Source organism: Equus quagga, chromosome 10, assembly GCF_021613505.1.
Source record: "Equus quagga isolate Etosha38 chromosome 10, UCLA_HA_Equagga_1.0, whole genome shotgun sequence".
NCBI lineage: Eukaryota > Metazoa > Chordata > Mammalia > Perissodactyla > Equidae > Equus > Equus quagga.
In genome coordinates this window covers 79,394,745-79,407,202 of record NC_060276.1, presented here as the reverse complement: position 1 = coordinate 79,407,202, position 12,458 = coordinate 79,394,745, and the positions used below count along the sequence as shown (strand labels likewise).

Sequence of the window (12,458 nt, the reverse complement as noted above, 5' to 3'; positions counted from 1 at the left end):
TATGTATCTATGTATGTAATATATATGTAAACTATACCCAGAAGAATTCTTGAAGTTATCCAGGAGGCTCATGTCTGACTGAACATAGGTCTGGAGTAGAGTGGAGGCAATACAGGCATCCAGGGACCTCTTTGGAAAAGCTCGCTAGCTCAGGGTTGATGACAGCAAAGGAGGTGGGAAGGCCATTCTTTTTTCCTGGAGAGCTACAGAGCTTCCTGATCAAATATTGGAAGCTTCTTTCTAAGCTTATGATGTATGAGAAGTGGTAGAGCCAGCCTCTCGCCTATCCTTGAGTTGCACCCTTTATGTGACTCTGTCTCCCTTTTATCCAGTCGGAGTCAAGCCAGTCGGAGGCATCTGTCCGAAGGGAAGAGTCACCCATGGATGTGGACCAGCCATCTCCCAGTGCTCAGGATACTCAGTCCATTGGTCAGTACTACTTCCTGTTTCCAGCCCAGCAAAAGGGAGAGCCAGTCTTCATGGAATGTCTGCTGGATACCCTACTCTCAACATACATCAACTCAGTGTTTTCTGATTTGTTCTAGTGGACACTGGTTTCTATAAATCTTAATAGGCATTTAGCAACCAACTAAGATCACTAACCATCACCACCTCACCCTCGTTGTAGATTTATAGCACACATTGCAATCCCTGTAATAAAGAAACTGTGATATGATATTACATGTAGAGACAGCATGTGTTTGAGTCTTGGCTCCTCCATTTACTAGCTGTGGGGCGTGAGGCAAATCTCTCTTTGCTTTAGTTTTCTCCTTTAAAAGAGAGATGATCATAGTTAGGATTGAACAAGTTAACACATGTATACAGCACTTACAGCAATACCTCACACACACACAGGTTGCTGTTCTTAGCAACATTTCTCAAAGTTAATTGCACATAGAATACTTTTTGGCACCATTTTAACCAATTCCTATGGGATAGTGTTGTCATAGGACGTCCATTTTTGAAATATATTAAAGCATTTAATAATCCACAGGTTCTCTGGGAGTTAATGAGGCAATGAGTACACCAGCACTATCTGGTAGAACTTCCCTGCGGTAACCACTAGCCACATGTGGCTGTTGGGCGCTTGAAATGTGGCTAGTGTAACTGAGGAACCATGTTTTGTGTTGTATTAATTTTATTAATTTAAATTTAAATGCCATCCAGTGTAGGACTGGAGTTTGCTTTCAGGTGTCACTCAGTATTACTCAGTGACTAGTGGGCCAGTCTACTTGATCTGTCTGATGGCTTGCACATTTGATCTGGGCAAAATATAAAGGAAGGAAAAACCTCAAAGGCTTTGTGACTCTCTTCTCTATGTGCCTTGCAGGCTCAGATGGAGCCCTACAGGGGGAGAAGGAGAAGGAGGAGAGGCCTCCTGAGTTACCCCTGCTCAGTGAGCAGCTGAGCTTGGATGAGCTGTGGGACATGCTAGGAGAGTGTCTAAAGGAACTGGAGGAATCCCATGACCAGCATGCGGTGCTAGGTGAGTTGTGGTCTGAGGGCCCAGGTCCCAACCCACTGATCTTCTCTGGGACCCTTTCTACCAGCTTAATTTTCTTCCTTCCAGGTCACCCCTCTATATCAGTGTCTCTGTAATAAGAATTCAAAGGAGAGGTTTCTTCCTCTGACTTCAGTGTCAGGAAAAAAGATTTGCCTTCTCTTTTAGTAGCTCATATCTTTCTTTTTTTTTAGACCAGGAGAATCTTTATAACTGGTTAACTATCCGATTTTTTTTTTTTTTTTGGCTTCAAGGAAGCTGTGACTTCCTCTGTGGCTTCATTTTTTCTATGCTACCATTGTATCTCTCCTGCAAGTTTTTATTATTTCTTCTTCTGTATACTTTTATAATTTGATCATGACAGTGAAGAGGTTCGTATGTAGAAATTTGTAAAGTAAAATGTCACTTCTTTATTCCTACCCCCAGTGCTACAGCCTGCCGTCGAGGCATTTTTTCTGGTCCATGCCACAGAGCGGGAGAGCAAGCCTCCTGTCCGAGACACTCGTGAGAGCCAGCTGGCGCACATCAAGGACGAGCCTCCTCCACTCTCCCCTGCCCCCTTAACCCCAGCCACTCCTTCCTCCCTTGATCCATTCTTCTCCCGAGAGCCTTCATCTATGCACATCTCCTCAAGCCTGCCCCCTGACACGCAGAAGTTCCTTCGCTTTGCAGGTACAGGGAACTCTTACATCTCCAAATATAGAAGGTTTCATTTTTTTTACAGGGTCATTTTGTGCATTTTATTCTTGGCTGATTTGTGGAGGGAGAGAGTGTGTGTGTGTGTGTCACTCTTTTTTCCTGAAATGAGGAAAAGAGGGTTGCTGGCTGGTTGGCTGTCATCAGTCCTCGGGGACGCACGATGTGCTGATTCCTGCTGTCCTTTCTCCCCTCAGAGACTCACCGCACTGTGTTAAATCAGATCCTACGGCAGTCCACCACCCACCTTGCTGATGGGCCTTTTGCTGTCCTGGTAGACTACATTCGTGTCCTCGACTTTGATGTCAAGCGCAAGTATGTGCCTTGGATGTTGGGGGTGGGTTAGGAACTCTCTCTAAATGGTATCTCCCCTCCCAGAAAGGAATCAAAGTTCCTCCTGGGGCACTGTTTCCAAGGAAAGAATGTTCCCTTGGTGGCAGCCCTTGGGATGGTGCTGGGCAGAAGGGAAGAGATTCATCTGTGCCACTGACAGTCATTGTACCTAAATACTCCCTGGCCTTCTCCACCCCAGCCTTCTTTCTTCATCAGAGAAATTTGAGCCTTCTGTTTAACCACATGATGTCTAAAGTCCCATTCCATCCTTTGGGGTAGTACAGGACATGCAGGTAGCCATAGTAACTTGGAGCAGGGCACAGGGCGTCCTCCACAAAACTCCTGTCATCCCTACCCTTCTCTTCCTTTCTGTATGCCTACCTGCTTATTGCAGAAAATCTGTGCCACAATCTCTGTGGGCTCACCCAATCTTACTTTCCTTCCTTTCCTGCCTCCCAAGATATTTTCGCCAAGAGCTGGAGCGTTTGGACGAGGGGCTCCGGAAAGAAGACATGGCTGTGCACGTCCGCCGTGACCATGTGTTTGAAGATTCCTATCGTGAACTGCACCGGAAATCCCCTGAAGAAATGAAGAATCGATTGTAAGAGCCCAGAGCAGAGAAGAGACAGGATGAGAGAGTGGGGACCCTTTCTACATGGTAGTGAAGGCTTACTCAGGCCCCAGAGGTGCAAGGAAATTCAGGGAGGTGCTGCCCTCCCCGTTAGGAATTTCCAATAGGAATCTGGCTTAGATAATCTCCTTGAGCTGTTGCCCATCTTTTTGGGCAACAGTCTCGTGAGACTGGTCTTCTGCTGGCTGGCCTTTGAGCTGAGCTACCCAACAATTCCCAGACAGAGGAGTCTTGGGCATTTACAAAGATACCCCTGATGGCTTCGCAGAGAGAGCTTTCTCCATTGTTACGATAGGAATGGGAAGCTTGCTAAGCAAATGGTACCTGGGTTGGGGGAGACCACACTTGCATGAGCGGCCCCCCACCAAATTGATAATCACTCGCTGGTGATTCTGAAACCACCTGGAGCAGATGAGTCATTTGCAGTACCAAATATTGTGGGAGCTGATGAGACGATAGACCTATTGGAGTAGTTTGATGCTCCTGAACACAGAAACTTGATTCCTCTCCTCCCCTCGTGGCATGGGCTCATCATCCATGTAACCACACAGGAAGTCAGAGGCTTCTGAATCAGACTGGGCCCTGCTCCTCCACCACCAAATCCTTATAGACATTGGACTCTGGGCTCAGCTCTCTCTGACACCACTTGACTCCTTCTCCTTGCTTTCCCTAAGTGAGGCCTCATTTAAGGCCTCTATACTTTTCCTGTTGATGTTTTCTGGAATATCAGTGAGACTTTACTGATACTTCAGGACATCTCTTCTATCAGTGATGCCCTTTTTTGTCTGAGATCCCCACCCCTCCTCTGCATTCACCTCTGTCCTCTGGCCCTGAACTCTGTAGCCACTGCTTCACTCACTCACTCACTCAGTCGGGTCATACTGCATAAAGGAAAGGATTTGTCCTAGGCCTTCTGCACATCTCTGTTTCTGCTCTCTTATCTAGGTATATAGTGTTTGAAGGAGAAGAAGGGCAGGATGCTGGAGGCCTCCTGCGGGAGTGGTATATGATCATCTCTCGGGAGATGTTTAACCCTATGTATGCCTTGTTCCGTACCTCACCCGGCGATCGGGTCACCTACACCATCAATCCATCTTCCCACTGCAACCCCAACCACCTCAGCTACTTCAAGTTTGTAGGACGCATTGTGGCCAAAGCTGTATATGACAACCGCCTCCTGGAGTGCTACTTTACTCGGTCCTTCTACAAACACATCTTGGGCAAGTCTGTGAGGTGAGGATGTGACACGGTCCTGGGAGTCAGATCCTTTTCTTGTGTCCCACCCCTGTGCTGCCTCTCCTCCACCCCAATCCATGACCCTGTCTAATTGTGTTTTTCTAGATATACAGATATGGAGAGCGAAGATTACCACTTTTACCAGGGCCTGGTTTATCTGCTGGAAAATGATGTCTCCACACTAGGCTATGACCTCACCTTCAGCACTGAGGTAAGTCAGGAAATCCTGACTGTAGCACATCCCAGCTAGTCTAGGAAACCCATTCTGGTAACACCCTTGAACTGGCATTGGAGAACCTCTCCTGGTTCTAAGGAAGCATCTCTACTACTTAAAGTCCCATGCCTCATCTCCCATCCAGCAGAGAGCAGTATGTATTTGTATGAGACATCACAAACAGAAAAACCAAAATTTGTAAACAATCCAGGCAGTTTTCCCTAGGAAAACATTTATTTAAAAAATGTTCCAGTATATTATTTTTCATTCCCAAAGTTAGTTCATTGTAGAAAAATTGTACAAATAGAGATAAATGGAAAACAAAAATTTAAGGTTATTCTTCCCCCAAATTGTTTTCCATAAAGATTATGTTGTGTTACATTATGTCTGTTAGCCATGCCCTTTTCCCTTTTATTGTTGATAATTTCTTTACTTTTTGTAAGTCTGTATGTGTTTTAGGGCCAAACCCTTGGCCTTTCTCTATTAGGAAGTTATGAGCTTATGAAAAAAGTCACTTTTTTTTTTATGACCTGCTTTATCTCTCTGCCCAGGACACAGCAAAGAATTTAGAGTATGTTCCCAGGTATCTATGTAAGTCCCATCCTAGACCAAGCCTGATACGCATGATTGGTGTTTTGGGTGTTCTAGGTCCAAGAGTTTGGAGTCTGTGAAGTTCGTGACCTCAAACCCAATGGGGCAAACATCTTGGTAACAGAAGAGAATAAGAAGGAGTATGTACACTTGGTGTGCCAGATGAGAATGACAGGTAGGGGAAATGTCCTTTAGACCCCTTGTTGCTTAATATGAGAAGAGATCAGACAGACCTCACACATTTAACAGTTGTTGTTTCTTCTCTTCCCCTATGTCAGCCACAAATGCCTTGCACAAAGAGAGTCCAAAAACCTGACCAATAATAACCTCCCTTTATCCACCCTCATACAGGGGCCTAGAAACAGAGTGGTAGGTGAAGCAGGCAGACCAATCAGCATCCTAGTAGCAGCAGGAGCCAGATTGGGCATCTCTGACCTCTAACAGTTGTACAAGTTCAGATGCCACATGGCTTCTTGGTTCTCTTCCCAGGAGCCATCCGCAAACAGCTGGCAGCTTTCTTAGAAGGTTTCTATGAGATCATTCCAAAGCGCCTCATTTCCATCTTCACTGAGCAAGAGTTAGAGCTGCTTATATCAGGACTGCCCACAATCGACATTGATGATTTGAAATCTAACACTGAATACCACAAGTACCAGTCCAACTCTATTCAGGTGAGCTGCTGCTGGCATCCCTCCCCATATCCCTAAGCAGTGCTAGTTTGTATGACACCAAATAAACCAGTACTCTTAGGGGAAAGGGGTTGTGGATGACAGCTTACCTATACCTAACTCTTCATTCTTCTGGAGCCTGTTTTCAGGTGATGTTCTTGCTCATCTTATGGATGAAAGAACTGAAGCTCATCTCAAAGAAGGGATTTGCCTAAGATTCCAAATCCCATCCTCCATCCTTCCAGGAGCTTTCTATCTGATGCTGGCTTCTTCTGTCTCTTCCTGCAGATCCAGTGGTTCTGGAGAGCGTTGCGTTCTTTCGACCAAGCTGACCGTGCCAAGTTCCTTCAGTTTGTTACGGGTACTTCCAAGGTGCCCCTGCAAGGTTTTGCTGCCCTTGAAGGCATGAATGGCATTCAGAAGTTTCAGATCCATCGAGATGACAGGTCCACAGATCGCCTGCCTTCAGCTCACACATGGTAAGAGGAAGGGTTTGTTTTCCTTTTCAGCATCTGGATTGAGTTTGCATATTTGCCACTTCTAGGCCCCTGCCCAAGGTCAGGGACCTAGATCTGACCCCAGCTACCCTGGACCTGGGGTACCTCACAGTTTGGTGGTTTTGTGGAGAAGATGATGTTTGAGATAAGAAGCTGGCCCAGACTCACAGTGGGGTCGGGGAGACATTTTAGGTGAACACCACCACATGAGAGCATGGTGTATTCCAGGGCTTGTTGTGGCTGGAGCAAGGACTTTCAAGGAGCAGAAGGCTAAAGAACTCAGCAGACGTCAGGTCACCAGTGACCCTGAATGCCTCCTTGGAGCTTGCACCTTAGCCCGTAGGCAAGGCCTTGGTGTTTGAGGAGTGACAGGGTTAGATTTATGTTGTAGATGTCTGGTGGCCAGTAATGGGGACAAATGAGGAGAGCAAACCGAGCTAGGACAAGATTGGGAGTCCACAAGCACGGATTAGGTTCCCTCAGGGAGGAGAAGTCAAGTGGGCACCATGGGAACACAGGGATTTGGTTATCATCTTTTGTCAAGAACTGATCTTTCTTCTTTCCGTAGTTTTAATCAGCTGGACCTGCCTGCCTATGAGAGCTTTGAGAAGCTCCGCCACATGCTACTATTGGCCATCCAGGAGTGCTCTGAAGGCTTTGGGCTGGCCTAATAAGGCCCCACCCATCACTGCGGGGTTTTTCTATCATTGTTGGACCTGGGAAGGGGGGAAATGGAAAACAAAAAAGAACTAGAAAGAAAATGTCAAAAAACAATAAATGAAATCCACCAACTCACCATGTGTGTGTCCCAGCTGCCCCATCTTCCCCAGCGCATACCCATTCCCCTTGTCCTGCTCATTCTCTCTCCCTCTTGCCCTTTTCCTCACCTCCCCTCCCCGTTCCATGCCGTCCATGATCCCCACCCCATGTGTTTAAAAGGCAGTAGCCTTTGCAGGGACCTGTTTGTCCCAACTGTTTGAACAGTGTGCTCCTCAGATTCTGTGTTCAGAAGGATTTGCTGCATTGAGACTTGAAACCTTTGGATAGGGGAAAAAAATTATATATATATATATTTTTTTGTTCTGTTTGCATTTCTTAATTTGTGCTTGGAATGTGTTGATGTGCACAGCTAATGATTCAATGCGAGACAAGATTGGCGTCTGTGTTGTGGAGGTTTCAAATAAAGAGCACTCTTCATAACTCACTTTTCACCACGGAGTTTTTTTCAAACTTAAAGAAAAATAACTCTCGAGTACATGCTAGACATCTAGAGGAAAGATCCAAATGGACTCTACAGAAAACCATCTCTGCCACCACCACTGGTGCATCCTCCTTCAAAGTTGGTTTCCCCATAGTCAGGAGAGATTAGCAGCCACCAAGAATTGGGGGGGAGTCTGTTTCTTAGAGTGGAATCTGCACTTGGGGTGGTGATAGAGATTGTAGCCAAGGACAAAGCATCACCTTGCTCAAGGAGAACAAACCAGCAGGTTGTAAGAAACGTTCAAGAACTCACTCAACCCAACCGACAGTCCTATTTGGTGAGCCTTTATAATGATCTCAAGCAAGTCTGAGGCTCGGTTTAAAATTTTGATTTTTATTTATTAATGTTTTAGTTTTTTTTAACAAATTTTGATAAGGAATTGACTTTGTCTCCGGAAGAACAGTCTTCCCATCTTTTTTGTTTGTTTTTGTTTTGTCTGCCTGCCAGTCTATTCACAGAACCACCAATAGTCTCATGTGGTTTTCACTGCATCCAGCACTTAAAGCTGATCTAAGGACATTGATGGCTCCAGCCTTCAAAGAAAAAAAAGTTTGGTTAGAAAAGTAACCCCAAGTGGTGCTTGCTTCGTGTGTTTTTTTCTTCTTCTCTGAGACTCTACTTTTTCCCCTTGACTGTGTCCCAAAGTGTGGATCTAGGAAAGCTGTGGCATGTCCTTAACCTGATCTCTTTGTCCTGATGCAAATGGCTGCTAGACATTTTCTCCTTTTTTTCAGTATTCACACTTGTCTGGGCCTGGCCCTGCTGATCACTAAGGAGACAGATGAATCAACCTTGTCCATGCTGTTGAGCTTCTAGTCAAGGGAAGGAGACTGGTCAGTTCTGTGACAGATGTAGAAAGGGGGACTCTGGATGCCCAGAGCAGAAATACCTAACGTGAAAGATGAGGGAAGGCCTTCCGTTGTCAGTGGCATTTGTGAGTTGAATAGTAAAGCTGTATGGGAGTTAATGTTAAGGAGGGGAGGGTAATCTAGATCAAGGCAGCAGGAGTCCAGTTGATATGGCATGGCTTCAGCAAAGAATGGTGGCCTGAGATGAGGCTGGGAGTCCAGCAGGGCTTTAAAATGAAAGGAATAAATGGGGCTGGCCCCGTGGCCAAGTGGTTAAGTTCGCGCGCCCCGCTGCAGGCGTCCCAGTGTTTTGTTGGTTTGAATCCTGGGCGCGGACATGGCACTGCTCATCAAACCACGCTGAGGCAGCGTCCCACATACCACAACTAGAAGAACCCACAACGAGAAATATACAACTATGTACCGGGGGGCTTTGGGGAGAAAAAGGAAAAAATAAAATCTTTTAAAAAAAAATGAAAGGAATGAATAAGAAATATGGTAAAATATTGATCAGTAAGCTTAAGAACTGGTTCTTTGAAAAATCAACGGAGAATAAAGCTCTGACAGGTCATTTAATTTTGAAAGGGGTACAGGAGTTGACAGTTGGGTGTGGAAGCTGGGAGTGTAGGTGGAATAGTCCTGAAGGAAATGAAAGTAAATCTAATTCACTGACGTGCTACAAAAACCTAACGACCAAGTGTGATTTGCCTTTGGGATATGCTACAAAAACCTAACGACCAAGTGTGACTTGCCTTTGGAATATGCTATGGCGTGATATCATTCACCACCTCAATGTCAAATGAGAAAAATAGATGCAAGGCATTTGCTAACATTCAATAACTAATCCTGATAACTTTTAAAGGTAAAGACACTCCCTTGCTAAGGTAGCCTCAGACCAAGAAACAAGATCACACTGAAAGCATAAGGTGGCCAATTACCACCATTAACAGTTCTCCCAGTTCTAACCATTTCAATAAAGCAGGAAATAAGGTATATTTTGCTAAACCAAGAGAATAAAAAGTTATTAGAACTTAAAACAGTCCAGAAATAGGCCTGGTTGTAGTGAGCAAAATATATAACCTTATTGTCCAGCAAATATAAACTAATAAATTTATACAATGGAATCCTAAACAGTAGTAAAAATGTATCCATTGCATTTGTCAACATGCACAATCTCAATGATAAGCAAAAAGTGTGAGACGTGTTTAAGTTACAAAATGATACTACTCATATGTACGAAGAGCGTGAAAAACCACATACGTGTGTATGAAGAGTATGAAAACTCATGCATAAGTGTGACAAAGTATTGCACAATGCTCAGGATATGCTATGGAGGACAGAAGGAGATGCAGTTGGGAAAAGGTAATTAGACAAAGGACTTCAACTACATTGGTGATGTTTTATTTCTTCAGCTGGATGGTGCTGGGTACATGGGTGTTCCTTATTCTATATACTATAATAGTTTAGAACTTGCACACCTGAAATATAAATTTTTTGAGATAATTTGTTAAATTTCACGATGCATTTGAGGTGGGTAGCATGGGAGTCAATAACAGGCCTAATTCTGCATGAAAGCTGATTAATAGCTGTTTGCATTATGTGATTAAACATGTCTCTTTGCCACCTAAATAATTCCCTCCACCGATATGTCTGGTATGATTATCACTGGTTATCTCCTTATTAAAATAGTCCCCTTCTCCTATAATTAGGATGACCATATAATTTATTATCCAAAGTTGGACAAATTTAAGAATAAAAAGGGGGGGCCGGCCCCGTGGCCAAGTGGTTAAGTTCATGCACTCAGCTTCGGTGGCCCAGGGTTTCACCGGTTCAGATCCTGGGCAGGGACGTGGCACTGCTCATCAGGCCATGCTGAGGTGGTGTCCCACATGCCACAACTAGAGGGACCCACAACAAAAATACACAACTATGTACCGGGGGGATTTGGGGAGAAAAAGCAGGAAAAGGATTGGCAACAGTTGTTAGCTCAGGTGCCAATCTTAAAAAAAATAATAATAAAAAGGGTACTATTAATTATGCTGGGCTACAGGTGCAAACAAACCAGATAAACTGAAGTGTATGGCTCTATGCTTAGGATGGGGAAACATATACTGGCTGGGGAAACAATTATTACCCATCACAAACAAAAAATTTTATTGAGCACTTACCATGTACTGACAACACTGAGAAGTACTCTGCTTTCCAGAAACTTACTGAAGGGAAGGAGGCAGGTGTTAGGAAAGTACAAGGGGCAATGGGTACACAAAGAGACAAGTAGAGGTAGCAAGATTAAACATTTTCTCAAAAACAAGGCATAACCAGCTAGAAAACAACAGGAAATAGATTCCCTTCACAACAGTAACAATAAAATACCTAAGAATAACCTTAAAAAAGGGTTTGAGACCCATGTGAAGAAGGAAACTGCAAAACTTGTGAGAAGCATAAAAAAAGGCAAATGAAGAGACTTACTGTGTTCATTTGCATAAAAATGCAAATATAGCTGACCTTGAGACTTTGGGGAACAAACTGACATGCTAAGCAAGGTGGGAGGTGAAATGAGCAGACCTGACAGAAAATTACCTCAGCCATGAATATTCGGCATGCTGTGGTCTACTGTAAAGAGAAAATGAAGTGCCAAGAGCCAGTTGGGGAAGGAATAGCTTTGTCAGTGTTAAGGTTGGGAAACTTGCCTAAGTATTGGGAGGGGAAAAAAACAAAGTTTGCTCTGCACTTCACTCTAAATAAATTCCAGGGGCCGGCCCGGTGGCGCAGCAGTTAAGTTCGTGTGCTCCGCTTCGGTGGCCCAGGGTTTCGCCGGTTCAAATCCTGAGTGCGGACATGGCACCGCTCATCAAGCCGTGCTGAGGCGGCGTCCCACATGCCACAACTACAAGGACCCACAACTAAAAATACACAACTGTGTACTGGGGGGCTTTGGGGAGAAAAAGGAAAAATAAAAATCTTTAAAAAAATAAATTCCAGGGGCTGGCCCCGTGGCCGAGTGGTTAAGTTCGCGCGCTCCGCTGCAGGCGGCCCAGTGTTTCGTTAGTTCGAATCCTGGGCTCCTGGGCGCGGACATGGCACTGCTCATCAGACCACGCTGAGGCAGCGTCCCATATGCCACAACTAGAAGAACCCACAACGAAGAATACACAACTATGTACCGGGGGGCTTTGGGGAGAAAAAAGGAAAAAATAAAATCTTAAAAAAAAATAAAATAATAAAATAAAATAAATAAATTCCAAATGTAAGATTCAAGCATGAAAAACGTGAACTGATTTATTTTAAGCATGAAATGAAAATGGGGGCAGATAATAACTGATCCAGGATATGGAAAATCTAAGGCAAAAAACTACGAAAGACATAATAATGGAAAAGACTGACGTACTTGACTAAAATGTTGGTAACACCACAAACAGAATTAAAAAGCTATGATGACAATCCAGGAAAAAATACATCTCTAACAAGCAATACATCTGGATAGTATTAAATTAATCCTGTATATATATATATATCTTTAAACTTACAAATCACTGAGACAAATCTCCAACAGAAAAACTGCAAGGACATGAAAAGGGAATTCACAAAAGAAGAAATATAAATGAGCAATAAGCATATAAAATGCTTACCTCTGTGATAATAATTACCTCTGTAATAATCAAAGATCCATTGAAAGCTCGATGAAAACCACTTACCAAATTGAAATATATCCTTGTGTGTGTGTGTGTGTGTGTGTTAACATGGGTGGGAGAGAATATGAAGAAACAGGCACTGTTATACACTGCTGAGAAACCTTTCTGATGTGTAATTTTGTAATATCTACTGAGAAAGAGAAAAGCAGCCCCTAACTTCCGGGAGCTGGCCTGGCATTCACAGGTTAGGCCTTAGTGTTGTTGAACATAAACAATTTCACAGAACATCAACATCAGACAAGGCCACTCTGTGACCGTGATGGATTAAGACAAATCTGAGACCACTCCAA

The 12,458-nt window shown here is 44.1% G+C and overlaps 1 protein-coding gene across 10 annotated transcripts in view; it reads left to right on the top strand.

The window, feature by feature from the left end:
• The window catches only part of HUWE1 (HECT, UBA and WWE domain containing E3 ubiquitin protein ligase 1), a 145,983-nt gene extending 138,412 nt beyond the window's left edge, over positions 1 to 7,571 (top strand). For all 10 annotated transcript variants that reach the window (XM_046673123.1, XM_046673122.1, XM_046673126.1 and 7 more), the window contains 11 exons: positions 333 to 429; positions 1,331 to 1,486; positions 1,928 to 2,173; positions 2,395 to 2,512; positions 2,991 to 3,131; positions 4,107 to 4,394; positions 4,503 to 4,608; positions 5,260 to 5,377; positions 5,692 to 5,873; positions 6,159 to 6,349; positions 6,936 to 7,571. In XM_046673123.1, coding sequence (XP_046529079.1) covers positions 333 to 429; positions 1,331 to 1,486; positions 1,928 to 2,173; positions 2,395 to 2,512; positions 2,991 to 3,131; positions 4,107 to 4,394; positions 4,503 to 4,608; positions 5,260 to 5,377; positions 5,692 to 5,873; positions 6,159 to 6,349; positions 6,936 to 7,038 — 1,746 coding nt within the window. In that variant the 3' untranslated portion in view covers positions 7,039 to 7,571. The remainder of the gene's footprint in view (positions 1 to 332; positions 430 to 1,330; positions 1,487 to 1,927; positions 2,174 to 2,394; positions 2,513 to 2,990; positions 3,132 to 4,106; positions 4,395 to 4,502; positions 4,609 to 5,259; positions 5,378 to 5,691; positions 5,874 to 6,158; positions 6,350 to 6,935) is intronic.
• The last annotated feature ends 4,887 nt before the right edge of the window (positions 7,572 to 12,458 follow it).